We start from the raw sequence: 27,166 nt of genomic DNA on the forward strand, positions 1-27,166 counted from the left end.
ACTTTGAAAATTTTTTCGAATTTTTTTATTTAAGCAACCATAACTTTTTAACTAAGCATCAAATCTCAAATTTAAGACCGGATTATGAAAGGGAATTAAATTTTACATAAAATTAAGTATGTGCGAAGTCTTTTCAAGGTCCTAAACATGGGAAAAAATTGCATCTATGGCGAACAAAAAATTTCGTCACTTTCGCCATTAGTGGGTTAACATGCATGAAAAATAAAAAAAAAAATTTCTCAGAAACCGATCGCAACTATTGCTTTTTATTGTACACATAAAAACCAACTTTTTTTGTAAATAAAGTTTTTTTCCACACCCGCTTGAACTCCGAGTATATGTGAATGAATAAAAAGGTTTTTTTCACTATAAAACGGCTGTATATTTGTGAAAAAGCACGTAGGACAATTTTTAAAAAAAGGATTTAAAGGTCTTGTCAAAACCTAAAAATCTATAGGCTTAAAATGTTTCTTTGACTTCTTTGTCTAAAATGGCAAGAGAATTAGCAGAGACAAAAAAAACAATATTTTTTTTCGTTAATTGTTAATAAAAATTGATAGATAAATAAATAAACTGAATAACAATTTTAATAACTTTAAAGTGCTGGCAAAGACCTTTCAAATGGTGCATCCCAAATTCAGATCTGACGTTTTTTTGACTGAGCTACGGCACTTTGAAGACTTAATCACGCAGATGCACTTATGTAGTTACAATAAATTATTCGCACAACACATCCATAGAAGAACACAATATTTTAAGTCCCATTGCTGACTATCTGCCTGAGCAGAAGTATAACTCTTTCATAATTATATTCAAGCTTTATTTTTTTCACTATAATTATAAGTATCAAAATGGTTATCCGCATGATGCTATGATGGTTATTGGCTGTATGGTATTTTCTGTTTGACATAAATTTGTTATCGTTGTAATAACAGTAAGTAACCCAAGTAACCCAAGTAACCCAAAGTTTCCCATTTTCCTAGGAAAAATCGCCGGGAAACCTTTAAAGTTGATTATCTCGAAAACTTCATTTTTAAGATTTTTCTAAATAGTCTAGAAGAAAGATCAGGGAATTTTCCATCGATATCACAAGGATGCCCAAATATTTTAGTTGACGAAGCTTTATTTAAGTAGTAAGAAGTGAAAACTTGCCTATCGCTGGTCCTATTTTTCTAATGCAAGCAATTAAATTGGCCACGGTATTTATATGTTCAAATATTACATGTAGTTGCGCATAGATCGATATAGTTCAATTTTTTAACTATTAAAGCCCTTCACCCATCAAATTTACGTCATGCACTTTTTATTTAATAGGATGTTCTTTCTATTGTTCCAGTTTTTGTGAATTTTTTGCATCAGTATAAGGAGCTAGGCTGATTTGCATTCAAAAGGGCAAAATCTTCTAGATAAAGCATCAATTTCACGAGTTAGAAAAACCTTAAGCATAAATTCAAATTTTAATATATTTTTGAATTTACCGCGCTGGCGCCATCTTAGTTTCTTTCGTGGTCGGGAGTTTGGACGGGAATAGAACTGCTTTGCTGCGCATCATGAGCATGTAAGCCATAAACTGTTCCCAATATCTAAGCTACGTCCAGAGTATTGGAGTTACGACTCCAATATCTACACGTAATTCAACAGAGTACATATAGCTACTAGCCTTAACATACGTGTGAGTGTGCACTGCGCAGTGCGCTCAACGTCTACACTCTACAATCTACCTCACCATATAACATATAACTGTTCAGACTTCACAGTTGGCATATTGTTAATGCTAGGCTAGGACGCCGTAGTTGAGGCGTAATTCTCTTTATACTCTGCTCGAGCTGATTTCTTGCTCGATTCACGTCGCATCCGAGATAAGACGTCCGAGTGACCACGAACATCGTTGTCTTGTCAGCTTGGTGAGCTTTTGTTTTACCACCCAGAGTACAGAGAAAACGTTCGCTGCAGCTTCGAGGCTGCTATCATCCATAGTCGATTCCCCGCGCCGTCGTCCAAGATGACGGCCCACGACCAGATGCGTGCTATGCTCGACCAGCTCATGGGCACCGGGCGCAACGGTAAGGTTTTTTTTTACTCTACACGTTAATATTTATCAAAAAACCATCTCGTATAAATACAAATACAATATGAAAAATATTTTTACTCAATGCGTTCTGTGCGTTGCTACCTATATCTAGCCGTGAAAATGTGATGGCGTAAGTCCCGCGAGTTCTTGTTAATCTTATCATTTTAGCCCCCCACGCCTGTATACTATCGGGAACATTTATCATGAGAACGCGCGGCAGCTTTTTTCATGTTTATTTCTATTTGTAAAAACTTGAATATTAATATCCTGCTAATAAAGCTAAAATGTTATAGAATTAAAATGTTGTTATATAGATAATACCATACTTAAAGAAACCAAAATGCTTATTAATCCATTATATATCACTAAGACGTTGTGATGTATCTGTGGTAGTTTATTTAATAATTATAAATGATCAATAGAAACAAGGACTATCTGCAGAACTTCTGTGATTCAAATAGATTTTATGTCTCATAAAAGAATTGTTTTATTTGTTTGTTTAATTCATATTTTATAAGTAACAATAATATACTTAATTGTTCAATTTTTAAAAGTTTAATTAATCAATGTCTTTTTTTATTTCAATTTTAGGTGAAAACAACAAGTTCCAAGTGAAATATTCTGATCCCAAAGTCTGCAAAAGTTTTCTGCTTGCATGTTGCCCTCATGAAATTTTATCATCCACGGTGAGTACATTGGGAGGTCCTTGAGGTCCTAAAATTTGGTTAAGTTGGTCTATCTTTTAAATCTTGTATAGGACTTTTCTACCAAATGAAAGAATTAAGTAATCATTTTAGATAGGTGTTAATACTTTTCATTTGACTCCAAATACTTCTACGCTATTATTTTTGATAATTTACTTCCTTTCATTTTTTTTTTAAATTACTTCATCTTACCCCAGTCTATATTTGGAACTAATGCTGTACTGTTATCCAGCGGTACTCTATTTCCAGAGCGTCTGGAAAAACAATTGCGAACCAATTGTTTGTGATACCCTGTTGAATTATGTTCGATTCTTAGATGTTGAAATATGGTAACGCGTTCATTCCGTAAGTACTAAAAAATAGTTTCAAAAACACATAATATTACGTACGTATTACATTTATCATTGATTCTACTTAATATACTTAAACTACTTGGTTGATTTGTGTTGCATACACAATTACCTAAAAAGACTCTTGTAGAAAGTAAAATAACTTGAAAATTTATAACTAACTTGATTTTACTTGAATCATGCTTTTATATATCCATTTTTCTGAATTATACAAATGATAGCAGTATTCAAGTATATCTTGTAAAATTTATGAATTTTGCTTGTAAAAACTTCTACTAGGGTGTATGCACATATATTTATATTGATTGCTTGGAAGTGAGAGTAACACTGGAGTTTCATCTGGATTTTTTCCAGTACACATTAAAATGAAGTCCATTTTTTGCTTTATTCCAAGACTACACATGTTGAACTACCCTTGATCTGTTGCGTGCTTGGGTGAGTAGAGCGTTTCTTGAAAAACAAAATGTTTAAAGATTATTCATATTCAACTGCCAAAATCAGATTCTCTAAACCCAAGAGAGAAAAGTTATGAAACACTAAAACTTTCCGTGAGTATGAGTGACTACAGAAGAGAGAGTTCAATTTATTTTGTTTTGCTCGCAGAAGCGTATAGAAAAAGGGAGGCACTGACTGTAAGTAAAGCTTCACAAACTGCCAAAAGTTGGGATAAATTTCTTCATTTTTACGATTGATACATCAACTAGATTTTTTTTTATGCAAGTGAAATAGAATCTTTTTAACTGATATTTTGACTTTATGTTGAATACATTTTTTACTTAAATTTAGAACTTTGGCAATTTGTGAAAGAAACCGTCAAAGTAGGTGGAAGAAAGGGATTTGGCTCTATGGATAAAACAGCAGAGCGAGGTTTTTATCGTACGTATAAATTGAAAAAACTTTTTAGAAATCCATATTTATATTCGGAATTGTTGTAATTACTTGGTTACCAAGCAAACGATTGAAAATCGAAAAGAATATTTTGATTCACTTCTGCTAAGTCATTGTTTTAAATTGATGAAATATAAAACTTAAGGTTGTGCTGATGCGTGTAATTCATCGTTGTTCATCTCTCAATGTCAGACGTCGCAGGGGGTAGCTACTCTGTAAGTGAGTCCAAACCAACATACTATCATTATAGAAAGTTAATAATTTGTTATTTCTTTTTATTTTATTAATAATTAAACTCTCTTGATTTAATTTTTTTATTACTATTACCTGTATGTTAAATGATATGATGATTTAACTGCAAAAAAATGAAGCAGTTTTCATCGGGCATGAGTTCAATGAAATATATTAATACTTAAATTTATCTGGAGAGCAGTAAAACTTATTTTACAAAAAATCAGATGGGCTCTCTTATTTCCTGTGTATAGGAGCAATGTCTCTATCAATTTATTGACTTTTATTCAAAAGTTCAACCATAAGCAGATTCAACCGCACAGCCTTTCAAATTCACTACAATAGGTTCTGTTTAACCAGTGTGGAAGACTTTTGCCGAAGACACAAATGCCTTTGTAAGTCTGACAAACGCAAATCATATTCGAAATAACGAATAAAAATGTTTATAGCTCACAAAAGGAAGTTAACTATAATAAAATAAGAATTCATATCAATCTGTACAATTTAGGTGAACATTATTTGATGTTTTATCTTTGTAAACATCTCTTGAAATTTCAGTTAGATTGCAATCAAAAAGTGTTCAATTTCTTAAAAATAATGATCAGTTAAAAATCAATTATATGATAAAAGTATAGAGTACTGAACCTTTTATACCCTTTGATTGCACATTGTCTTAGGAAAGAAACTATTACAATAATTATAGAATATACTCATTTTACCTGTAATAAATGAAATTAACCGCGCAATATTTTAATATCGATGATCAGTTATCAAAGGGGATCTAAAAAAATTGGATCTCATTTTTCATGATATTTTTTACAAAAACTAATGAAAGTTGATTGTTAATCGCAGCGCATGGACTTGGGAGAATGTCCTCAAATTCACGACTTGGCATTGCGTGCTGACTATGAGAACGCGCAGAAGAAGAAAGATCACTTTTATGACATTGACGTGAGTATCTTTACACATTGTTATTCATTCTCATTCATGAAGTAGTTCTATCAATTAGCAACTAATTAAATTTATTTTATACAGGCCAATGAACACTTGAAAAACTTCATAGCCGACTGCGATCGTCGTACTGAGCAAGCCAAGCAGCGACTAGCTGAAACACAAGAAGAGCTAAGTGCTGAAGTAGCCGCCAAGGCCAATAGCGTTCATGTTTTGGCTGAAGAGATCGGTAAAAAACTGGCAAAAGCTGAACAATTGGGCGAAGAAGGCTTCGTAGAAGAATCAATGAAGCTCATGGGTGAAATTGACGAGCTGCGTAAAAAGAAAAATGATGCTGAACAAGAGTACCGTAACAGCATGCCGGCATCGTCATATCAACAACAAAAGCTCCGAGTTTGTGAAGTGTGCTCGGCTTATCTGGGAATTCACGACAATGACCGTCGTTTGGCGGACCATTTTGGTGGCAAATTACATCTTGGCTTCATTAAAATCCGTGAAAAACTTGCCGAACTGGAAAGTACCATGGAGAAACGTAGAAAAGAGAGACGAGAAATTCAAGATCGCGAACGTGGAGGAAGCAGGTACAGGAGTCGAAGCAGAAGTCGTAGTCGAGGTAGGGACAGAAGCAGAGAACGGCGAGACAGAGATGGCAGAAGGGATAGAAGCAGGGACAGAAGAGATAGAGATAGGGATAGGGAAAGAAGAGATAGAGATAGAAGAAGGTCCAGAGATAGAAGGAGGGCATCTAGGTCAAGGAGTCGTAGTCGTGATAAGAGAAGGTAATTTGATTATTCAATAGTACTTGATTTCAAGAATATTTAAAACTAATATTTTCTATTCTATATATTTAATTTTTACTATGATGAATCAAACGGCCGATCTGAGCTTCATTCAATCAAGTCGATTGATTCTTATGAATCTCCTTTTTGTCTGTACAATGATTTTTCAGCCGAAGCGATTAACTGATAACAATATTTAAATGTTACATTTTTATAGAAAACGTATTACATTTTATTTACGAAACTTAATTATATTTTTGTTTCAGGTCTAAGCGTTCTCGCAGCAGCAGTCGTAATAGAAGATCACGCTCTCATCGCAGTGGCTCCAACGACCGCAAAAAATAATTTCAAAGATGTCCTTTCATTAACGTACAAAACATCGTACGGTTATTCTTACCTAATTTATAATATTTAATATATGATAAATGCTTGAATAGATTTTGTATATTAAGATAAATAGTAAGATTAATTTCAGGCATCAATTATATTATAATATACTCTTAAATTAGAAATTAATGAAGAAAAAAATGAATTCATTAATAAATTTTAAATTGAATATTGAGAATTTTTATTTTCAGTTGTGAATTATAAAACGGCGATTCTCTTGTACTTGTAAAATTTAGCAAAACTGTATGTTTTATTATAAATAGTTAGGTTAATGATTTATTTCATTTAGATAATAATAACAATGATTACAACTACAATAATGTAAATCCTTTTTTATTTACTTAAGCAATAATAAATATATAAATGTGATTTCAATCAGTTTCTTTGTCACTTAAAATTTAATTTTTATCCAACTTATTGACTTTTTATAACTATTTTATGGAAGAAAATAATTGAAAATAAATAACAATATAATGACATCATGCTTTGGGGATTTTAAATCGATTCATCATTACCAAACTTTCATTAATCTATTCATTTTAAAAATTGTGAATTAACTTTCTTCTTGAGTTAAAAGCTTTATGGGTCTAAAAAAATTCCATATTTGGTATATTTACTTGTTTCAGCCTTTTTGATTTTATTATTTATTTTGTATTAATATCACAAAGACATAATCTTTTACATTCAATAATGGTGTACATTTTTATGACAAATTTTTATTATATAAATTTACTAAAACAATATCTACAACAAAGTTTCTTAAAATTTATGTTCATCAATAAAAGTGTAACAATAAATAAAGTCTATAATACAGTAAATAATACTGCTATCATTAACAATCAACTAAAATATGCTCAATTGCTTGAAATATACAAAAAATGTAAAACAAGCAGGGAAAACAGTAGTTTTAAAAAATACCAAAATATTCATCAAAGATTACATTCATTAGTTTGTTATTATAACAATAAAAATCACACACAAAATCCATCATGAAACACTAAAAATATCCACAATTCAAATTTTCAAAAATCAAACATTTGATAAAAGTAGTCTTTTCTGTAATCTGTTTTGACGTGCTACACATAATTTTATAAATTTAAAAATTTTGTTACAACTGAAACTGTCAGGGTTTTGTTTACTATAAATATTTAAATAAATTCCAATCACGACTAAAAGTCCAGACCAAATGTATTGACTTGTGAAAGGTTTATAAAACAGGAAAAAACTTATTATAATAGTTACTGCTTTACGGCAAGTAGTCACTGTTGCTGCTACAAAAGCTCCACTAGATTGAACTAATGAAAGAACAACTTGAATTCCTAAGTAACCAGAGATTGAAAAAAGTAAGGCATATCCATAGGTTTCAACTGGATTCTAAAATTGGAAAATGTTACTTTGAATAAAATTATGCCTATTACCAAAAAAAATTATAGAATGGATAATAATTTACCTTTACACAAAAAGCTGTTCCTTTGAAAAAATCTCCTGTTAAAAGCAGTATAATGAACAAATAAACAAATCCAATGCTGTAAGAATACAGAACAATTTCTGCATTGGCTGCTTTAAATTTTTTCATTGTTTTTTCCTGAATATTTCCTATTAAAGCATCACAAAGTAGGGCACAGCTTATCATAACTACTCCAATAATATCAAAGCGAGGTGAAATCATACTATCAGCAAGAGTGAAAAGTATAAGCCCAAAGCACATAAGGCTTGCAGCGAAAAAGTCCAGCCAACCATAGCGTTTTTTCTGAATGATGATGCTTCCTATCAGCACAGGAATAAGCTTGCAGCATTTAAAAATCACCTATAAAATAGCAATTTTGAAATAGAAATGTCTCTATTAGCATTTAACTGTTTAAATTTAACAATTTGAAATTCAAATTTGAAACATATTATAGGAAAAATTCTTCATTATTAATATTGCTATGACTGACCTGAGTAGGATAGTTCAAGTAACCCAATGATGAGTTAGAAAATCCCATTGTTCCAAGAGTCAACAATGCAAGCAGTAAGTAAGTACTAATAGAAACTTTTCTACTTATGTTTCTTATTTTGCATTCTATCCATCCAAATATTGTATAATAGGCAAATTGTATGAGTGTTAGATACCATCCAAATGGTCGAAATCCATCAAGGGTAAATATCAATTCCTATTAAATTGTAAAAGAAACATTATTTAACATTAGAACCAATGATGAATCTCAATTCCACAAATATACCTGCAAGTATCCGTAAATAATATAACACGTGAAGATTCCAATACTACACCAGAATACTTGTGTTTTTGTACTGCAATCACTAAGATCAAAGCAAAATAACTTAACATCTTTTTGTTGTTGCAACTTAGGAACAGAACCATTCTCCATTGATATCACTAAAAAACATTCACGATTGAAAAAATAACATCATACTGTATCATACACAAATAATATTATCAAAAAATACAAAAATATAAATCTTAAATTTCTACCTTGATAATCAATTTCTCGCTTGTTACGAGACATGCTGATATTTGAATGTCAACGAGTGGGCGTTTGTTTTGGTTCTATTCTGGCTAACCTTGTTTTGCCGGCATTCTATTTCCATTAAAAGAAAAATAATGGCCTATGAAACTTGAAGGTAGGTGAAAATTTTTTCTCGTGTTGAAACTACTTCATTTCAGTTTAGTTGACAGAAAATTGGTTAAAATAAATTCTAACAAAGAATACAAGCAAATATTCGTATGCTAATTTTAAGTTGTGCCAGCAAAGTGCAATTGCAAGTCGGTAGTAACACTGACAACGTTTCAGTAGAGGAGCGCGTCATCTACTGTTATTAGTTAGTACTTTATAATATTTTGCACGACAGAGATCAGTTTTTTGAATTAAACTTTTTGTCGATGCATAAAATTTTAAACAAATGATTCGAGGTAGAATTTGTCGCTTTTGTCGATATGAAATTCATAAAAAAAAATAATAATAATAAAGCTACTCCCGCTATGCTATGAGCAATGAGCAATCCACCATAAAGCGCCTCCTACTAGGGGATTCCCTGATCACCGCATTTATTCAATAACGATTGACGATCGGGATTCGGGACAGTAAAGTTCGAGAATCAGTGAATTCTTGATTTATAGTTTTTCGACTTCATCGATTTGTCTACTAAGTATAAGTATTACTGAAAACACATCAGATATATTTTCATTATTATGGGTGATCAAGAGAAATCCATTTTCGAAAACTTGAATATTCATAAAAAGACTTTTCTCAGAGCATGGAAATTGAAACCTATTCAGGAGCATAAAAATGCCAGTATTGCAGACAAATTGAGAAAAGAAGGCAATCGTCTTTTTATCAACAATGAACACAATCATCGCATGCACTACCAAATTCTTGAGCATTACTGCAAGAGTTTAGCCTTTGCACCGATGGGCTCCAAAGAATTTATTTTTGCTAATGCTAATCTGTCCGCGTTTTTAGTTCATGTCAAAAAATATGAACAATGTATTGATGTGATTGACAGTACTTTGGGCATGACAAGGAGCCTTATTTTAAAGATTAAGTTGCTGTGTCGTAAAATGGAATGTTTAAAACAACTTGGTTCACATGACTACAAAAAAGTTTTGGATGAAGCTAAAGAGAGTCTTACTAAGCTGGATAAAGATGAGCTTACCCAAGGAACATACTACGTATCAAAATCAGAAAAAGCTTGCAAGTTAATGAGTATACTAAATAGTAATAATTATCAAATTAATGTAGCAAAAAGTGCTCAGTTTGATCAAGAGGCAGATGATGTTGAAGCAGCTATTTCAGTTAATTACAATGATAAGTTTGGTACCCACTTGATAGCAAAAAGATCATTTAAACCTGGAAAAATAATTTTTGTGGATCAAGTTTATGATACTGTTTTAGATGCCAAAAAAAAATACACAAATTGCAGCTACTGTTTCAAAATACTTTGGAAAGCAATACCTTGCAATACATGTAACAATACCTTGTACTGCTCGACCAATTGTCAAGAAGAAGCTTGGTCTAAATACCATGATACAGAGTGTTCTTTGATTCCACAAATTTCACTTGTAGCCCCAGGTTTTATAAATTCTTATCACTTGTGTGTACGGTTACTTGTAAAGGGCTTAAAAGAAACCAAAAAGATAAGCATATTAAAAAACAAGGTTGAGCATATTTTAAAAGGTAATTTGTTAAAATCATAAATAATCTGAAAGTTATGTTACAACAATATTATTAGAATAATGAAAGAATTTTTACTTGCAGGTGATGCTCAAGATAATAACAACAAAGCGAAAAAATTTATGAAAAACAACTTTGAATCAGTTTATTCATTAAAAGTTTCTTTAAATAATAATTTTACATCAAGAAATCAATCTGATGCTATTTATGTTGGTGTTTGGATGGCTATTATATGCTTTGTGAAGCATTCTTTTCTACATGAACAGATACAATTAAAAAGCCTGAAAAGTTTCATGATTAATGAAGATGTTATTTTTTTGGCCAAATTATTATTGAATTTGTGCTCAATAAAAGACCAATATGGACTCAAAGTATAATATATTAACTAATCAATAATGATTTGTAATTAAAATTATTTTATAATCCATTAATATTTTCAGTATCAAGAAGTACAAAATGGATGGCTATTGTGTGATGAGTTTGAAAAATACTCAGAATCTTATGTTGATGACACTAATGAATCTTTTTGTATGTCTCCATTGACAAGTCTAATCAATCACTCCTGTCAACCAAATGCTATGTACACTTACTTAAACAATAGAAAAATAGCTGTGGTTGCTTTGGGAAGGATTAAAAAAAATTCTCAGGTCTTTTTTTTTAATTTAATTCTCTATAATTAATTTATTTTTCATGATAATTTATCATTTTTTATTGACATTTTACAGATATTTATTAACTACATTCCACAATTTTTCAATCTTGAAGTAAAATACAGGCATGAAGAATTAAAAAAATTTAATTTGATTTGTGATTGTACCATTTGTGAAATAAATATGCCTCAACTAGGTATTCCATGGAGACTTTACCCATCGGTAAAATGAGTATTTTTTAACCAGTTAAACTTATAAAACATATAGTAGTAATTGCAAAAAGTAATATAAAAATTTATTTGCAGCATTTATATTTCATGGCTCAAACAATACAGGATAAAACATTTATGAAAATTGTAGAAAAATGTAAAAATATTTTTTGGGTTCTTACTGCAGGAGGATATTTGAACAGAGATGCAATACCTCTATTATCAAAAGCTATCACTGAGGCATCCATAAGTCTACCACAGCCAAATATACTTTCCTATTATTTGCAAAATTTGTTGCAAAATATAATTCTACATGTTCATGGAATAAAGTTTGAAAAATTCTATGAAAATTGTAACACAGTACGCTCATAGTAAGTTTTTATAGTATATTTGAAACTTCGTTTCATTACTGTAGTGCTGATATTGTGCTTTAATGATTTTATCCTTAAAATGAAAATTCAAATTAATATTATACAAATTAATATGAGCAGCATTGTAAATGTGAGGTAAACAGCCTTTCTGATGTGCATTGTATACCATTGACATTTACTTCAAAAATTATTAATAAAGCAAAATTTACCTTAAAAATTTCTTTGTATTATATTATTTAAAATACTTTTGAATATCATTACAAAAAATGTTTATATCTTTTTTTAGGCAAAAGATTGTGTAATAGGTTACTTCATTACATAGCTCGCGCAAAAATTGTTATGACTATAATCATTAATTTGATTAAAAATATTTCTCAATTTAGTGATCAATGCAAAACGGGGTATGCCGCCGTCATTTTTAAATAAGTACATTCGACTGAAATAAGACTTGAAAGTAACTGCAATGTAACACGTGAAGAACTTAGCTCAGTTGCCACTCGCTCATAGCAACATACCTCATTTCTCAATAATGTCAGCTAGTGTCGAGAATAATTTTTGTTTCAGTCTAAGAGTAGAGGACTAATTTTCCAATTATTTTGTTCTCGAGCAACAGGTGAATACTTTAGTTAGCCCAGTCAGAATTTATTTTGAACCATTTATTAATAATTCACTAAGTAAATCCAATTGTTAAACAGTACTTAAATGTACGTTTAAGAATTCGATCATATACAATATTCATTAAATATGATAGATATTGAATTATGATCATATTTTGTTAATCTAATTCATGATAATTAACTTCGAGATTATTGTTAACAATTATATTCTTATACTTTCTTGAAATATAAATACTTTGCATATTTCGATAAAATACTCATTAGATTGCATTAAAGAGTGCAAAAATATTTTACAAACGATTTTTTATTTAAAAAGCTATTTAGGTCAAACAATGGATAACGTGCTAAAACCTATTCCGATAGAAGACTGGCATTTACTGAGAGACTTGCTAAAAAGACAATGGCCTAAATATATAAAGGTTAATAATTTTTTTCTTTTAAATTAATAGTACTTATAATCAATTCGAAAAATGTATATTTGATGTTATCTTAGTATTACTATTGGCTGAACAATGCGATTAGATGGATGACTACTGGATTCGATAAAGACTTATATCAAATATACTGCCCAAATGGAAAATATGAAACTGGCACTTTTATTGGAGTGCTTTCAGTAAGTAAATTAATATTATTTATTCGCAAGTTGCACAGTAACCGAAAAGACACGATTTCAAACGATAAACCGTGTCAACAAAATTTGAGTTTTACTCGATAGTTATACTGATAATTTATTGTTTTAAATGTATAAAATATTTAAAATCAATTTCATGGAACATATTTTGTAAAGTAATTAATTTAGCATTCGTGCGTAATTATCGAGGGAGTTATCATTTGAATATGTTTAAATATCAGTGAGCCTTTATATAGTGATTAATGTATAATTTGAGATAGTATTCTCGTTAAAATTTTGAAAGTAAGGAAAAATTTCCTATTATCGAGCAACGCTTAACACGGCGTACTTTTGTTGAAAAATAATAGAGATTATTCATAAATAATTTTACGCAGTAATAATCTGTCCGAATCGAATAACTAATTAGGCATTCCTAAAAAGTGCCTTAATAGCCAATTGACAAACGATCGAAAATTCCATCAGCACACCACACAAGGCGATTCTCATACGCGTGATCTGCGGGGAATTTCATAAGTTTGTTGAATCCATTAGTAAACTTATACATATAAATTAATAACACAAAGTCGATGAAAAATTATTTTAATCATTACTTTTTTAGCTTCTGACGTGTAGGGTTGTAATATTCAGTTTTGAAGAAACAAAAGAACTATTGCAAAAATCAATCCTTGATCTTCCAAGAGTAATCCATTGGTCCGAAGTAATATTTTGTGCCGTTCATGAAAATCTCGAGGAAGTTTTATCAGAGTCATTAAAACAAATGAACATTCTCACTGAATTTTCAACCGTCACTATTTGTCATTACAAAACTAAAGAAGATTGTGCTCAACAATTAGTGGAGTGAGTTACTGTCGATTTAGTTTAAACTTTTCAAGTTATAAAACGCTTGGCAACATTTTTTTTAGAATTCCGCCCGAGGTTTATGTCGAAAATTTGGATCTTAAGCATGTCAAGGAGATTCATTCGGTTTGGCCGCATCGTGACAAGAAAAACCCTGAATTATCATTTAATTTTTTGTACACTTTAGTCGAATACAATGGTGGACTCGGTCTATTTTTGAAGGACAACGATCGTCTGGTTGCGTGGGTATTACACAGCGAATGGGACGGTCTTAGTATGTTACAAACCATTGATGACCACAAAAAAAAAGGCTACGGTGCGGCAATAGTTCGAGCAGCGTCCAAGGGATTGGCAACCGAACACAATATCGATACGGCATTAGACGTTGTAGAGGATAACGCAGCGGCACTAAAATTGTTCAAATCCTTAGGTTACCAGAGCTTGCATAAAGCCGTTTGGGTTCATACGCTAGGGCCAAAAGAAAAAAAAAGTTTATAGTTTTTCGTTGAAATATAATCCTTAATTTTATTTTTGTATTCTTTCAAACCTGTCAGTTGAAAAATTATGTATAAATGCATGTAATTTTTTACTAATACTCTTTTTAAACTTGAATAAAAAAATTCATTTATTAAATTTCGACTAACTTATTATTTCATTTATTATAAAAATAACCCGAATTCAATAATCAAGAAGTTCTGTTGACATCACTTTAATTCATCAAATAATTATAAAAACACCCGAGGGACGTTCGAATTAAATTTCCCAATCTGAGACGCTCAGACTAGTTAAAAAATTGCCTTTCGAGCTTCATTCAGCCAACTACATGCTTGATGCTCGCCTGTTCAGCAGCATATTACTTATTTTATTTTCTGCTAGTTTGGAGTGTCTGCATGTTATGAAAACCATTTCATAACCTACGTATATTTTTATTTTCTTACAGACAGCAATAATATGTGCAATTATTTGAAAAATAATTTTCTATGATAAAAAAAAAGTTAAAAAATAAATTTTGATGAATGTTGATACATTAAAAATGTTTAGTTGGCAGTTTACAATTCCCTCTTCATGTTTCGTAACATTGTTGTAAAAGAAAAAGTGGAGCTTTCGAAATTATCAGAAATTAGCGTGCATTGGAATAACAACAATTTAACGGTAAAAATTCAAATTGTTTATTGAGTAAAAATGCTGATTTTCAAATCATCAATTTTTCCATTTGACTCTTTAAGCACATCAATCCAATTGTTACTCTAATATTTGTTTTGAAAAAGTGGAATTCGAGATATTCTGATGATTGTTGACTAGCAAGTTTACCCAAGTTTTTAAAATTTTCAACTAATACCAAAATAATTTACTCGATATGATTTGCTACTAACAGGAGCAGACATCTCCAGAGGTTCAAGTTTGAAGTAAATAAAATACTGCAATACAATGGCTTTCTTTAAAAAATATAATTATTCTACAATTTGGGGTAATGCTTTGAATTATCTAAAAGCTCAACTAGGACTCCAGCAAGTAACAAAAAAATTATATCAAGTGGAAAAACTTGATATACCAAAACCACAGTTAAAGTTCAAAGAGAAAGTTGACAACAGTGAAACTATTTGGAAACCTACTTTAATGTATAAACCTAATTCAATGCAACCTCTTGATTTACAGCTTGAATTGAAATCTGATGGGACTTATGAATATTGTCATCCTTATAAATATGAATTAGAGAATTTTCATCCACCTTCATGGCAACTTAAAAAAAAATTGACTAAAAGATTTCAGCCATTAGAAGATACACCATTATACTTCATTGACAAAGAAGATAAGCTTCATGATATGTTGGAAAATTTAAAAACTTGCAGTGAAATTGCTGTAGACTTGGAAAATCATTCGCCAAGAAGTTTCCAAGGAATAACATGTCTCATACAAATATCCACTAGAGATACTGATTATATTATAGATACTTTGAGCTTACGTTCAGAATTACATGTTTTAAATGATATTTTCACAAAACCAACTATACTCAAGGTCTTTCATTCTGCCGAAATGGACATTATTTGGTTACAAAGAGATTTTTCATTGTACGTTGTAAATATGTTTGATACTCAAAAAGCTGCTAAAAAGTTAGAATTTCCCTTAAGTTTATCATATCTATTAACAACATGTTGTCAGTTAAACATTGATAAGAATTCAAAAAAAAACTTTCAAATGTCTGATTGGAGAAAAAGACCGTTAACAAAAAGTTTATTGAAGTATGCTCGCGAGGATACACATTATTTGCTATACATAAAGGATGTATTGACAAATGCTCTAATTGAGAACAATAAAGAAGATTTACAATCTCTGTTAAATGTTTACAAGGAAAGTACGGAAGTATGTAAAAAAGTGTATGCAAAACCAGTTAATAGTGAATTCAGTTTTCTTCATGTGCTTAGACGAAAAAGAAAAAATTTTAACAATAGGCAATTATTTGCACTTAAAGAATTGTACAAATTAAGATTTGAAGTTGCTAGAAGAGATGATGAAAGTGAAAATCATGTTTTGTCTAATTCAATATTAATACATATTGCAGAAAAATTACCAATCAGTGATGAGGAAATTCTAAATTACAATGAAAACTTTTTAAGTGAAAACATTACAGAAATAAAAAAAATTAATGAACAAGCAAGAAAGCTACCACATGCACCTTGTTTGGAAGATATTAAAAATGTACATAATAAAGACTGTATAGATAAAATTCTTTAGCACTTAAGTGTTTTTATAAAATATTTGTTCGTAATATTGTATTAAATATGTAAATATGAAAAGAAAATTGTAAATGTGATAGAATAATTCTTGAGTCTATAGTAAAAATTTTACTTTAGTGTTATGTACAATTGTATTAAATAAAAAACTGTTACAGTGATCATTTTCAACATTTGAAATATTCACTTCCATTAGAAATTTTAATTAACAAACATAGAATGTAAAATCGCTGCAAGTCATTCGTAAAACTATAAAATTTTATAAAATTTACTTATTGAAATAGCACTTAGTTTCCTCGTATTAAAAAATGTGTACATCAAGGTGCAATTTCTATGAAATTATTTGGTATATGCAAGTTACCAAAATGCTCGTCATGCGTGATTTTTAAAAATAAAATAAAAATTTTTAATTACAATCTTCAATCTTTTTTTCTACCTTTTGAAGCGATCTTTGTTCTGATTGAACAAAAAATAACAATTTTGTGAAAACAGATTTTTATTTTAAAATGACTATACAACAATATCAATACTGATCTTATTATAATATACATTTTTTATATACAATCACATATGTAACATTTTTTATATGTATCTAAAATACAATTTTATAAAAACTCACTTTAAAGCAAATAATATTTTTTTAAATTACTTAATCATTATTTTGATTAGTTTTTAATTCCTTAATTTCTTGGCTATTGGCTTCATTTTCATTAGTGGCTACAATATTAACTATTTCAGCAGAAGCATCTTGTTTTTGTGTTTGTAATGTAGTGGAGCTCAACATAACAGATATTTGTTCTGGCAATGGACAAGCTATCAGCATAAGTTCTTCACCAGAGTAATACTGACTGAGTAATTGGCCTAACTGTGCGAAAGCTCCGACTATGTTATTACGAATGGGTCGGAAAAGAATACTCTCTGTTTCTCGGTTCGCCAAATAAAGCTGCATAGAGTTTTGAATGCTAGGTAATTTGAACTTGATTAATCGCTGCGCTTCACTTATAACAGCTGCTACTTGCTCTGCTGTTCCTAACAATTTTTGAGCTTGAGGTTGCTCTTGTTGCTGCTGTTAAAATAATGATTTGATTAAAAATAAGATAACAACGACTTTAAATTGATGGGTTGATTTATGTTTTACCTGTTGCGTATATTTACTTCTTTCTAGAAGTAAAATAACCGGTTCAATTAATAATTTCGTAATATGATCGATCAATCGCTGACAGGACAATTTTAATTTCGCATCAACATGCTTTCGTGAATCGAACAATTGTTCTCGCATTTGCGGTGCACCTTCGAGTAAAAACTCTAGCAACGCGTTATTCGATAATGTGAACAGTCTTGAGCGCTTTCCCAAAAGGCCAAAAGCAGCAGTTTTTACTTTTGAAAAGTCCAAACTATATTCTTTTACGGTAAAATCAACTTGAAATGGAGCAATCTGTTCTCGAAGAATTAACAAATGTTTTACCTAAAATTTTCAATTATATTAAGTTAAATAAATTCAATTTAAAATTATAGATTTACTGAACACTATACCTGAAATAGCTCTGCATCTAGAGGCGTTGAACGAAGCTGAATCTTTTCTCGTGCTGACTCAATACTTTGAACGCAGTATGTTATGGCTTCTTGGCTGAGAGACTGAAAAACGGGTCTATCAACACATCTGTAAAGGCGCGATAAACACACCAAAGTTCGTCGAACTGTTGGATACCACATCCCATGTAAATCGGCAGGAGAATTACCCATGTGTGAACCTCGTGGATAGAGTGGATCCATACCCTGATTAATTTAGAAATTACTATCTTAATTCAAATTCAATTAATTTAATAAATAATTGCTTACCATTGACATAACATGAGTCCTTCCAACAGGTTCAATACTACTATTTGTAGCTCCACTTTCCATGCTAGATAAAGATATTTTTTTCATGCGCACCTGCCTTTCCTCTTCTCTTATACTTTCTGCAATATCTTCCATCATTTTCAATTTTTCAGGATAAGCCAAATCACCAGGAGATGGATTGTAACCAGTTACATCACTTTGAAGATATAGATGGGCTCTGAATACTAATCTCTCTTGAGCATCTTGTAGTAATTGAAGACACACATTACCAAACCCTTGCAAAGGTTCAGTATTATTTTGCACATGTTCATCTAACATTTCTATACGCAATATACAACATATTTCAGCAAGAGTTTCTAAATGATTAATGTGAATTATAAAAGGACGTATCATATCATACAAAGATGTGCAAAGACTTTCTGAAAAAGCCAGAAGTGCTGGTGATGGTTTAGAAAAAAATTGATAAAATAATCTATATTCATCAATAGAAGCATGTAAAAGTAATGAACAAGAGTGTCTGACTAAACTGCAGTGATCGCCATTATATTTTGTTTTAACATTTTGAAGACCTTTTTGTACACTAGGTCCTAAAACCAATCCTCTATGATTTAAAAAATGTTGATGACATTCAAACAATAAACTTTCATATTCCTGTCTCTTTTCAGATTTGGCTTCAATTTGTTCTATTATAGGTTTAGCTTTGGGTAATATAGCTTGAAATCTTCCATAAAATAGAGCTAATGCAGCATCTGGATTTTTTTGTATAACGTCACCATCGTTAGGATGCATTATACTTTCAGTTGCTTTTGTAAATAATCTGAAGATATAATGGTGAATTAAAGTTATTGCTTTTGATTGGCAATGCCTGTACTTGATAATGTAAGGACTGCTTTCTTTAAAACTTGGATGTTCTATCATAAAATCAATATTTTCATCTATTTTGTTTATAATTTCAAAAAATATATCGCTGTTTACTGAAAGAGTTGGGGCATCTAGTTTGTCCATAATTTGATCAACTTCTTTAAAATGCTGTACATTTTTAGCTATTTGTTCTACAAATGATATAAGATTTCGCTGATCAGATATAAGCTGTTCACTAGCTTCATGCAAAGAAGTCGTTTTTGTAGAAACAAGATTATATTGCTTTGTTAACGAGTTAAAGTCTTCAAGGACACTTTCAATTTGTTGACAGAGTTCATCACACTCATTTTGTCGAGACTTTAGTTGATTAAGATAAGAAATATATTTTGTATCTTCAGCAAAAGTATGTTTTTGTTCAAGTCGAGAATAGCACAGTAGAAGCTCTTGACAAGTTTCAATATGACTTATAGAATCTTCATCGTTTGTTTTATTATCCTATGAACAATTAATTAATTGAATTTTGTAATATAAATTAAAATAGATAATAAAATTCAAATAACAACCTCCACTGAATCAGATTTAGCAGATAACTTTTTCAAATTGACTGGGTCCAAAGATGCTACTTCATCTTCTAAGGCAGATAACTTAGACTTTTGTTGTTTAGTTAATGGAGCTAATGGATCATTCATCAAATCCCATTTGACTAGATTATCTGTCACGCTCACAGCACCTGACATATTGAATGATTTCATGTAAAATGTTTACTGCCCAAGATTACTCAAATGTATTAACTTGAACTATCTGGAAAATTAACAACACACATTAGTTTTTTATAAAAATTTACATGTCAGAGATAAGAAAATGAAAATTTAGCATGTATAGAATAATAATCAAGCATTGTACGTGATTTGAAAAAAGAAAAAAACAATAGTTATTCACAAGTAACATAAGCAGTAAAAAAATTGTTCACAGCCTGAAATATTGTAAAACATTTCTCACCATTTTTATTTAAACTTGCTCACAAATTTATGAATAATGTCAACGAGATACGAAATATTTACGGTAATAGATGCGAAAATTTTAAGGAATAAAAATTATAAAATATCATAATTAAAACAATAATAAAATTAATCTGGTTTTATCCGGCCATATTTTTGCCACGAACACTACAGCCATATGAATTGCAACAACTATGATAAGAGGCCTCTGTAGTCTGTATACAGTGCAAATGTAGCAGCCGCCGCAAAAAGGTTATAGGTACGCCTGCCGATTGCTCAGTGTGTGATGTTGGTGGAATAGCCCGAATAGCTTACTCCCTATGTCGTGTCTGCAAATGCAAACTATAGTCGCTCATTAGCGAACAATGTTGTGGAACTTCTGTCGCGCATTTCGAGTTGCACCCCAACTTTTATCACTTCCAGCGATAAGTGGCCCCTGCTGTGATTACTGATTAAAAGAAATTAAAACTATTTCATCTCCTTACGAGAAGCGTAAAGTAAACTTTGACTTACAATGATGTTAATGTTGTAGTGGACGAAAAGCTTAATACGTTTGATAACTGATACTATTTAATTTAGTTCGAAAATAAGTTCTGTGAAGGTTAAGTGGATTAAAAAAGTATAAGACTTTTGTCGCAGTCTCGGTTTCATTACATTTACGTGAAAATCATGAAATACAGTTTATTTTTGTGACAATGAAGCGTAGCCGTCATCGTAGACAAGTACTCGATGTTAATGGCGAGTCTGATTCTCCACATAGACGTAGGCTACAAGAACGTGAGTAAATATTATCTATTATGAATGCATCCTACTTTCTTACTCATTATCATAGATTCATTTTTTACTGGATTGATGATAGGTTATACACATAATGGTTCGCCCAGCAATTCGTTAACGGGTTTTGTTGGACAGTACAATTCAACTGGCGAAAGTGAAAACGATAAACCTACAGATCAACTGAACGACCAAGTTAACGATTTTCTTAAGGAAATACAACAAATAACTCCTAACGAATCTAATACAGAAGCTTCAAAAAAAACCATGGCTCATCCTGGATCGTGTAAGTATTTAGTTTTTCATTGCAAAATTAGAAAAAGGTTTTCTTCAAATGTTATGCCTGCTTTTGACAGATTGGCAAGAATGTGTAGATGAACAAACAGGATATCCATATTACTGGCATACAGAAACTAATCAAGTCACATGGGAAATACCCATTGAACTGAAAATGTTTAAAGAAAACAGTCAAGGAGGTAATATAACTCCTTCGACTCCCCACATTCCTCAATGGTCCAAAATGAGTAAATGTATGGTTTTATTTAATTTCACTATTATATGATAAAAATAACTCTTTTTTAACTATAAATGCACTTAGTTTCAGATTCTCAAAACAATATTCCCGATGGTATGATTCCAAAAGAAGTGGTTGCAAGAAATCGCAATCGTCAAGCTGGTATTATCAACAAACCAGAAAAACCTTTACACAAATCGGATAGTACTAAGACCCGTAAAAGAAACGAGAGTTCAGATGACGAGTATGCCTAATTTAAATATTTTTAGTATTCTAGCCATATTAGATTCATTCAAATTCACGGGTTTTTTATTATTTTAGAAAAATTGAGATGATTACTTCGTTTGGTAATGAAGATAGTGAATCTGAAGAAGAGGATGACAAACAGGAAATCTCTAATAAACCTATTATTCCTGCTCCACAAAGTATTTTAAAAAAGCCAAATCGAGCTCCTAAATTAGTAAAGTCAATAGAATCTACAACAGTAGAAGGTCCAATGTTACCTCCTGTACACTATGGTCCTCAAAATCAAGAAAAATTAAGCGAAAAATTAATACAAGTATGTATAAAGCAGAAATGTGTTTTATAAAAATTTATTTTAAAACATAACAATAATTACTATAATGAATTTTATTTTCTTTTAGAAAACTCAAAAAAATAATGATACCTCAGATGATGATGAAGTTGATATTTTACAAAAATTAAAAAGCCATGCTAAATTAATGCAATCACGGGAAAACCAGCATTCATTAACTCGTGAAAAATTTCAAAATTCCAGTAAAAATATAAGACCTTCTCTTGTTGGTTATGAAGATGATTCAGAACCAGAAGAAGACTTGCCTAAAAAACCAAATAAACCTCTGTTTCCTATCGCTGAAAAAAATGTAGAAACTAGTGAGAAGCCAGCCAAACAATTAGAAACTGGCTCTTTAAAAATTTATGACTACAGAAATAAAGACAATAGCATTACTGATAAAAGTGACGGTAAACTAAATGATGCCCTTGAAAATGAAAAATCAGATGAGCACAGAGAAGAATCAGACAGTAAAACAAATAAATTTTTGGAAAGCATTGATATGCCCAGTAAAGGTTTTAAGAGAAAACGTCGCATTGCTTTTGATGGTAATGTATCTTATACCTTAATCATAAATTCCAGTATCAAATTACTTTTTTCTCGAAAATTATAAGTTTTATGTTCAACAGTTGCGCCAGTTAAAGTCAAAACACCGGAGCCTGTTCAAACCGAATCGAGTAATAGCGATGAACAAACTGAGCAATGTAACCTTATAGAAGAAAGTAATAACGATGAAATAAATGAGACTTCAAAAAAACCTGACAAAGAAGCTTTGAAAAAAAGTCTGACGATAAATTTTGTTAAAAGTTCTTCTCCATCATCATCATCATCAAGTACAGAAGAAAATATTAATCCGACAGCTGGTAGTAGTGCGGTGTCTACTAATGAAAAATCTGTTGAATCTACTCCTGAAACTGACGCAGATGCTACTGCTGTCACAGCTACTGAAACCAATAGTGTTATAGCTAAAACGACCACTACTTCTACTGCTGCAAGAACAGAAGAGGAAAAATCAGAAGTTTTAACTCTTACTGAACCTGTACTAGAGAAGCTTAAATTCTTGTCTGAAGGTAGTCCTGCTGCTTCACCTGTCCAAATTATGGCCATACAGTTACAAGTAAGAAATAAATTGCTTATATAATGTCAAATTTACTGTGTTGATATTATATACATTATTTATTATTTGTTTTGCAGACTCTGATAAGTGCATGGGAGAGCAGTGACCTGCAAAGTTCCTATTTGAAAAAGTGGCTGCAATCAACTAGTTGCGAATTGACGAGACTTGAGCAAACGGCTGCTCCGCCTGGCTGGGAGTGTCAGTGGGATAGGTACAGTATCCTGCAGATATCTACTCATAAATCACACTTGTCTTTGGACTTTCATAATGTAATGGAAAAAAGCGTGAGACAAGGAATCGTGTGTTACATTTCCAACTACATTTGGAGTCTATAACATATGCGAGTTGCTTTAATTTGACACTCGAAATTTGCAATTCGGCATGAATATTTATGAAAATCGATCAAATCGTTTTCCTTCGGTTTTCGCTAGAAATTGATCATTTTTCTTTCAATTACTCCGAGAATGGCTGTGATATATTCCACTGTGATATTAAATATAATATATATATTTTTTCAGTTAAAAACCAAAAAGTTTAAGTGAGATTTAATGCATAAGTAAATATTTTTTATTGATTTGTCAAATAATTTTGTTTATAGCTGAGCTTGTTACGTTTTTGTTGTTAAATTATAACTGTTAAATTAGAATTCAAGGAAAGTGAACATATGACTCTTTATGTTAAACGAGTGAAGATTTAAAGAGAATCAGTGATTACTTTTCAGCTATACAATACAACATGACTTGGATGTAATTTAAAAAGAAGTTGTGGTTTTGATAATCTTTTGATTAGAAAAAATGCGGAATTTATAAGGTGTTTATTTAGCCGTAGATGTAGTTGATTTTTCCCTCTTCATCGCGTAGAAAACGTATTTTAACTGAATACTCATAAATCATTGTTATACAAAATCTGTGTAGTTAAATTAATGAAAGTGTTTTTTATTCATATCAACAAAATCGTTGGCAAATGACATATATATCATTGGCTAAAATTTTTGAAGAAGTTCGTATCAAATACTTTTTCAAGAACTCGTTTAAAAACGAAAACCATTAACTTAATTTTCATACGTTAAAACTTAAATACTGATTGTCAATTTTATCCATGTGTTTTGACAGTTAAAATCTTCTTTTTTTAACAAAAATAAATGCGATCTTATTCATAATCAAATTGATTTTTTATGCAGTTTTTCATTAACTCAATTAAAATACTTACAGTCTTATACTATCACACATATCAAATATCATACGATTGTTTGATCAACTTTATTGATATATATATAAATAATATAAATATATTATTAATTGAACCAGAGAAAATCAGTTATGTTGTTACATCAAAATCCATGTACTTGAATTATTCTTAAATTTGACTAATTATTAACCATACCGTGCCACAATGATAAAACAAAAACGTTCCGCTGCAGCCGATAAATATAACAAAAGGATAAAACAATGATTTTATCATCCACGTGATGCTGAAATATCCGGAGACCGAATATAGTCAATCGCTGTTACTACTTCTTCCACTTGTTCTCCCTGATACCTGCGATGCGAGTTGGATAGACATTGCTAAAAAATAAATAAATCGAACAAAACCCAGAGTTTAACTTTTACAGGAGGAATCTATGGAAGATTTATGTGTCAAAGCAGGTAGGAGGGTACGATGTAAAGGCTCGTTTCCATACCGGAATTGCCTGCCTTAGTACCAATAAATAAACTGCTTATTCTTTATTTTTAAATAATATTAATAACAATGACGATGATAATACTTGCTATTTTGTTACACAACGGTTTAACGAATTGAAAATTGTTATTTTTTTCTCTAAATTTTAAATTAAAAAAAAGTGAGAGAGATTAAAGTTAAGTAGATAATTTAAATGAAAATACTGTGCATCCTGTGCTCTCATTGTGCTTTTGTATCTTTTTGTTTGTTTGGCGGACTGCGTATGATGTGTCGTTGCATGTGTACACACGCATATACGCGCGCTTTCGTACAGGTTGCACAAGCGCTACTATTACCGAAACGCGACGACCGGTGAAGCCCAATGGACTTATCCGCAAACCGACGTTGTCGGCGGTACCGAGGAGATGGATTTATGTACAACGCCACCGCCACCCGAGCAGGAGGAAACAGCCATTATCGGTGAGTTGAATTTCATCTTTTTTACAATATTATATATCCATCGTTCGTGACAGATCGTTAACTTTTTTACTTATCAATCACGCAGAAATGAATGTAGCCACTTCTAAAGATGCAAGTGAAAGCTCAACGCCGCCTTTATCGGAGAATCAACCAGAGCAGACACCGCCGCCGCCAGCCCTGCAATCAACAGCGGCACCAGTAGCTGCACCGGTGGAGGACGATCAGCCCCCGACATCGGTACCGCCCCCGCCGATCATCTCGAGCCCGAGTCCGCCGCCGCCACCGAAAATCTACGCGGAGGACTTGAAACGCAGCGAGAGTCGCAAGCGCAAGGGCAGCCCCTACGAGGAGCCGAGCGAGATCCTCGCGAAAGTACCGACCACCGGCGGCCCGGTGGCGGCGGTCCACGAGCCGCTGCCCTCGCCCGCTTACGAGCCGCCAACGCCGGATCTGGCTGCCGCCGCTGCTGCCCATTACGCTCTCGATCCGACTAGTGCTGTTCTCTACGGCACGGCTGCAGCCCATCATCAGCAGCCCCATCCGATTTACGCCGCTACTTTAGCCGGAGCCGCAGCGGCTGCAGCTGCTGGTCTGCCTCTGCTGCAGCATCCCCACGCACATCATCATGCGCATCATCACCCCCATCCCCATCCGGCACTGGTACAAGGTCAATTGATGCACTACAATCCGGCTTATCATCAGCATTTGCATAATGTATGGAAACATTATTTTACCACATCGTTCAATAGACTCAAGCCATATAATTTCGAATATTTTTTCTTTTTAGCAAGCATTGGTAGCAGCTCGTATAAGCAATCAAGAGGCAGCTGTACAATTCATGGTTGCTGAATATGCCAGGGTGTACGAGAACAACCAAGTGATCGCCAAACCACCGGTCAAGGTAACGGCTCAAGAAGCCAGTCTTGGCTCGGCACTCAATTCCTTCTACAGTGATATTGCGTCAATTGAGAAAGCCGAGGTTGATCTTCATCAACCACTGCAGCATCAACAGCATATGGTCGCTGAATCAACGACACCTCCGGTATTAGTGCAAATGCCGATGCCAGGTATTACTGAAAATCCAGTAGATTCAGAGGCTTTGAAGGAAAAGAAGAAGAAGAAGGTAAATAAACGTTTATATTTTTACTTTTTTCAAAAAAAAGCTTACTTTTAACAATTAATAAATGATGAATAATGATTTGCCAAATATTTTTTAGACAAAAACTGGACTGAGCAAGAAACAAAAGGAAATGTCTAGTATGGTGGCTAAGTGGCAAAGAGCTCAGAAAAATTACAAAGATTGTGATTAACCCAAATTTTAATTTATCTTAAAATGAACTTTAATTATGCAAACATGTATAGTATAAGTTTTTTAAGATTCAATGAAAATTAGAAAACCGCCCGTTTTATTTGTAAATAATATTGTAAGAAAGTAGTTTAATTAATTTATTTTAAATCTAATAACACATGAGTGATGATTATTATCAAACGCTCTCTCTGTACAGTTTATCATATAATATTGATTATATACTGTTGAATAAATAATGAAAATAAATTTATGTACAAAAAAAGGTCTTTGATTACTGAATTGCAAGCTTAAAACTTCACTTGCTTTTATATTGCTATAATGAAATGTTTCTCAAGATAAGACACTGCTTGTTAAAAAAAAATCAAGGTTGCCCATAAAATGTGTAGACAAGTAAATTTTTGTATTAGGACTTGAAAGGGAATTATTAATTTATGGTTGAGTGTGCTTCTTTATTTGAAGTA

At 31.7% G+C, this 27,166-nt stretch overlaps 7 protein-coding genes across 12 annotated transcripts; 5 read left to right on the forward strand and 2 right to left on the reverse strand.

Moving 5' to 3' along the window:
- Positions 1 to 1,565: 1,565 nt before the first annotated feature.
- Positions 1,566 to 6,678, forward strand: LOC106648786 (putative RNA-binding protein Luc7-like 2). 5 transcript variants are annotated; one of them, XM_014365874.2, is made up of 6 exons: positions 1,572 to 1,672; positions 1,749 to 2,063; positions 2,663 to 2,757; positions 5,097 to 5,195; positions 5,280 to 5,974; positions 6,241 to 6,678. In XM_014365874.2, the coding sequence occupies exons 2-6, from the start codon at positions 2,003 to 2,005 to the stop codon at positions 6,317 to 6,319; spliced, it is 1,029 nt and encodes a 342-aa protein (XP_014221360.1). In that variant the 5' UTR covers positions 1,572 to 1,672; positions 1,749 to 2,002; the 3' UTR covers positions 6,320 to 6,678. The 5 variants fall into 5 exon arrangements, with proteins under 5 accessions (XP_023314731.1, XP_014221360.1, XP_014221364.1 ...); XM_023458963.1 differs by having other exon boundaries at positions 1,566 to 2,063; XM_014365878.2 differs by lacking the exons at positions 1,572 to 1,672; positions 1,749 to 2,063 and adding an exon at positions 3,008 to 4,639 and having other exon boundaries at positions 2,670 to 2,757.
- A 300-nt stretch (positions 6,679 to 6,978) lies between these two features.
- LOC106648862 (adenosine 3'-phospho 5'-phosphosulfate transporter 2) lies at positions 6,979 to 9,123 on the reverse strand. The gene is made up of 5 exons (XM_014365999.2): positions 8,835 to 9,123; positions 8,584 to 8,738; positions 8,299 to 8,514; positions 7,812 to 8,168; positions 6,979 to 7,735 (listed from the first exon to the last, which is right to left on the reverse strand). Exons 1-5 carry the CDS (start codon positions 8,866 to 8,868, stop codon positions 7,391 to 7,393), a joined length of 1,107 nt encoding a protein of 368 aa, XP_014221485.1. The 5' UTR covers positions 8,869 to 9,123; the 3' UTR covers positions 6,979 to 7,390.
- Positions 9,124 to 9,551: 428 nt separating this feature from the next.
- On the forward strand, positions 9,552 to 11,764 carry LOC106648713. Its single transcript, XM_014365791.1, has 5 exons — positions 9,552 to 10,536; positions 10,618 to 10,904; positions 10,974 to 11,180; positions 11,259 to 11,405; positions 11,489 to 11,764. The coding sequence occupies exons 1-5, from the start codon at positions 9,552 to 9,554 to the stop codon at positions 11,762 to 11,764; spliced, it is 1,902 nt and encodes a 633-aa protein (XP_014221277.1).
- A 513-nt stretch (positions 11,765 to 12,277) lies between these two features.
- LOC106648714 lies at positions 12,278 to 14,392 on the forward strand. Of its 2 annotated transcripts, none has more exons than XM_014365793.2 (5): positions 12,278 to 12,376; positions 12,697 to 12,799; positions 12,874 to 12,993; positions 13,610 to 13,848; positions 13,914 to 14,392. In XM_014365793.2, the coding sequence occupies exons 2-5, from the start codon at positions 12,713 to 12,715 to the stop codon at positions 14,344 to 14,346; spliced, it is 879 nt and encodes a 292-aa protein (XP_014221279.1). In that variant the 5' UTR covers positions 12,278 to 12,376; positions 12,697 to 12,712; the 3' UTR covers positions 14,347 to 14,392. The 2 variants fall into 2 exon arrangements, with proteins under 2 accessions (XP_014221279.1, XP_023314734.1); XM_023458966.1 differs by having other exon boundaries at positions 12,705 to 12,799.
- A 338-nt stretch (positions 14,393 to 14,730) lies between these two features.
- On the forward strand, positions 14,731 to 17,026 carry LOC106648863 (exosome component 10-like). The gene is made up of 2 exons (XM_014366000.1): positions 14,731 to 15,000; positions 15,224 to 17,026. Exon 2 carries the CDS (start codon positions 15,277 to 15,279, stop codon positions 16,579 to 16,581), a length of 1,305 nt encoding a protein of 434 aa, XP_014221486.1. The 5' UTR covers positions 14,731 to 15,000; positions 15,224 to 15,276; the 3' UTR covers positions 16,582 to 17,026.
- Positions 17,027 to 17,229: 203 nt separating this feature from the next.
- On the reverse strand, positions 17,230 to 20,523 carry LOC106648715 (conserved oligomeric Golgi complex subunit 3). The gene is made up of 6 exons (XM_014365794.2): positions 20,280 to 20,523; positions 19,844 to 20,081; positions 18,420 to 19,775; positions 18,114 to 18,356; positions 17,719 to 18,045; positions 17,230 to 17,646 (listed from the first exon to the last, which is right to left on the reverse strand). The coding sequence occupies exons 2-6, from the start codon at positions 20,030 to 20,032 to the stop codon at positions 17,230 to 17,232; spliced, it is 2,532 nt and encodes an 843-aa protein (XP_014221280.1). The 5' UTR covers positions 20,033 to 20,081; positions 20,280 to 20,523.
- A 66-nt stretch (positions 20,524 to 20,589) lies between these two features.
- LOC106648924 (fibrous sheath CABYR-binding protein-like) lies at positions 20,590 to 27,102 on the forward strand. The gene is made up of 12 exons (XM_014366092.2): positions 20,590 to 21,055; positions 21,138 to 21,338; positions 21,409 to 21,582; positions 21,651 to 21,810; positions 21,888 to 22,125; positions 22,211 to 22,688; positions 22,770 to 23,257; positions 23,335 to 23,468; positions 25,251 to 25,396; positions 25,482 to 26,110; positions 26,184 to 26,519; positions 26,614 to 27,102. The coding sequence occupies exons 1-12, from the start codon at positions 20,974 to 20,976 to the stop codon at positions 26,704 to 26,706; spliced, it is 3,159 nt and encodes a 1,052-aa protein (XP_014221578.1). The 5' UTR covers positions 20,590 to 20,973; the 3' UTR covers positions 26,707 to 27,102.
- The last annotated feature ends 64 nt before the right edge of the window (positions 27,103 to 27,166 follow it).

Source organism: Trichogramma pretiosum, unplaced genomic scaffold, assembly GCF_000599845.2.
Source record: "Trichogramma pretiosum strain Unisexual culture from Peru unplaced genomic scaffold, Tpre_2.0 scaffold37, whole genome shotgun sequence".
NCBI classification, from domain to species: Eukaryota; Metazoa; Arthropoda; class Insecta; order Hymenoptera; family Trichogrammatidae; genus Trichogramma; species Trichogramma pretiosum.

Bases quoted from the DNA above. Each gene is read 5' to 3' on its own strand.
- LOC106648786 (XM_023458963.1), top strand. From the start codon at position 2,003: ATGACGGCCCACGACCAGATGCGTGCTATGCTCGACCAGCTCATGGGC. The intron at 5,196-5,279 runs GTGAGTATCTTT...TATTTTATACAG, and splicing joins ATCACTTTTATGACATTGAC to GCCAATGAACACTTGAAAAA. The intron at 5,975-6,240 runs GTAATTTGATTA...TTTTTGTTTCAG, and splicing joins CGTAGTCGTGATAAGAGAAG to GTCTAAGCGTTCTCGCAGCA.
- LOC106648862 (XM_014365999.2), bottom strand. From the start codon at position 8,868: ATGTCTCGTAACAAGCGAGAAATTGATTATCAAG. The intron at 8,739-8,834 runs GTAGAAATTTAA...AATGTTTTTTAG, and splicing joins GCGAGAAATTGATTATCAAG to TGATATCAATGGAGAATGGT. The intron at 8,515-8,583 runs GTATATTTGTGG...ACAATTTAATAG, and splicing joins TTATTTACGGATACTTGCAG to GAATTGATATTTACCCTTGA.
- LOC106648713 (XM_014365791.1), top strand. From the start codon at position 9,552: ATGGGTGATCAAGAGAAATCCATTTTCGAAAACTTGAATATTCATAAA. The intron at 10,537-10,617 runs GTAATTTGTTAA...TTTTACTTGCAG, and splicing joins GGTTGAGCATATTTTAAAAG to GTGATGCTCAAGATAATAAC. The intron at 11,181-11,258 runs GTCTTTTTTTTT...GACATTTTACAG, and splicing joins GGATTAAAAAAAATTCTCAG to ATATTTATTAACTACATTCC.
- LOC106648714 (XM_014365793.2), top strand. From the start codon at position 12,713: ATGGATAACGTGCTAAAACCTATTCCGATAGAAGACTGGCATTTACTG. The intron at 12,994-13,609 runs GTAAGTAAATTA...TTACTTTTTTAG, and splicing joins CTTTTATTGGAGTGCTTTCA to CTTCTGACGTGTAGGGTTGT. The intron at 13,849-13,913 runs GTGAGTTACTGT...CATTTTTTTTAG, and splicing joins TGTGCTCAACAATTAGTGGA to AATTCCGCCCGAGGTTTATG.
- LOC106648863 (XM_014366000.1), top strand. From the start codon at position 15,277: ATGGCTTTCTTTAAAAAATATAATTATTCTACAATTTGGGGTAATGCT.
- LOC106648715 (XM_014365794.2), bottom strand. From the start codon at position 20,032: ATGAAATCATTCAATATGTCAGGTGCTGTGAGCGTGACAGATAATCTA. The intron at 18,357-18,419 runs GTAAGCAATTAT...TAAATTAATCAG, and splicing joins GGACTCATGTTATGTCAATG to GGTATGGATCCACTCTATCC. The intron at 17,647-17,718 runs GTAAAACATAAA...TTATTTTAACAG, and splicing joins GAAGTAAATATACGCAACAG to CAGCAACAAGAGCAACCTCA.
- LOC106648924 (XM_014366092.2), top strand. From the start codon at position 20,974: ATGAAGCGTAGCCGTCATCGTAGACAAGTACTCGATGTTAATGGCGAG. The intron at 22,126-22,210 runs GTATGTATAAAG...ATTTTCTTTTAG, and splicing joins TAAGCGAAAAATTAATACAA to AAAACTCAAAAAAATAATGA. The intron at 26,520-26,613 runs GTAAATAAACGT...AATATTTTTTAG, and splicing joins AGGAAAAGAAGAAGAAGAAG to ACAAAAACTGGACTGAGCAA.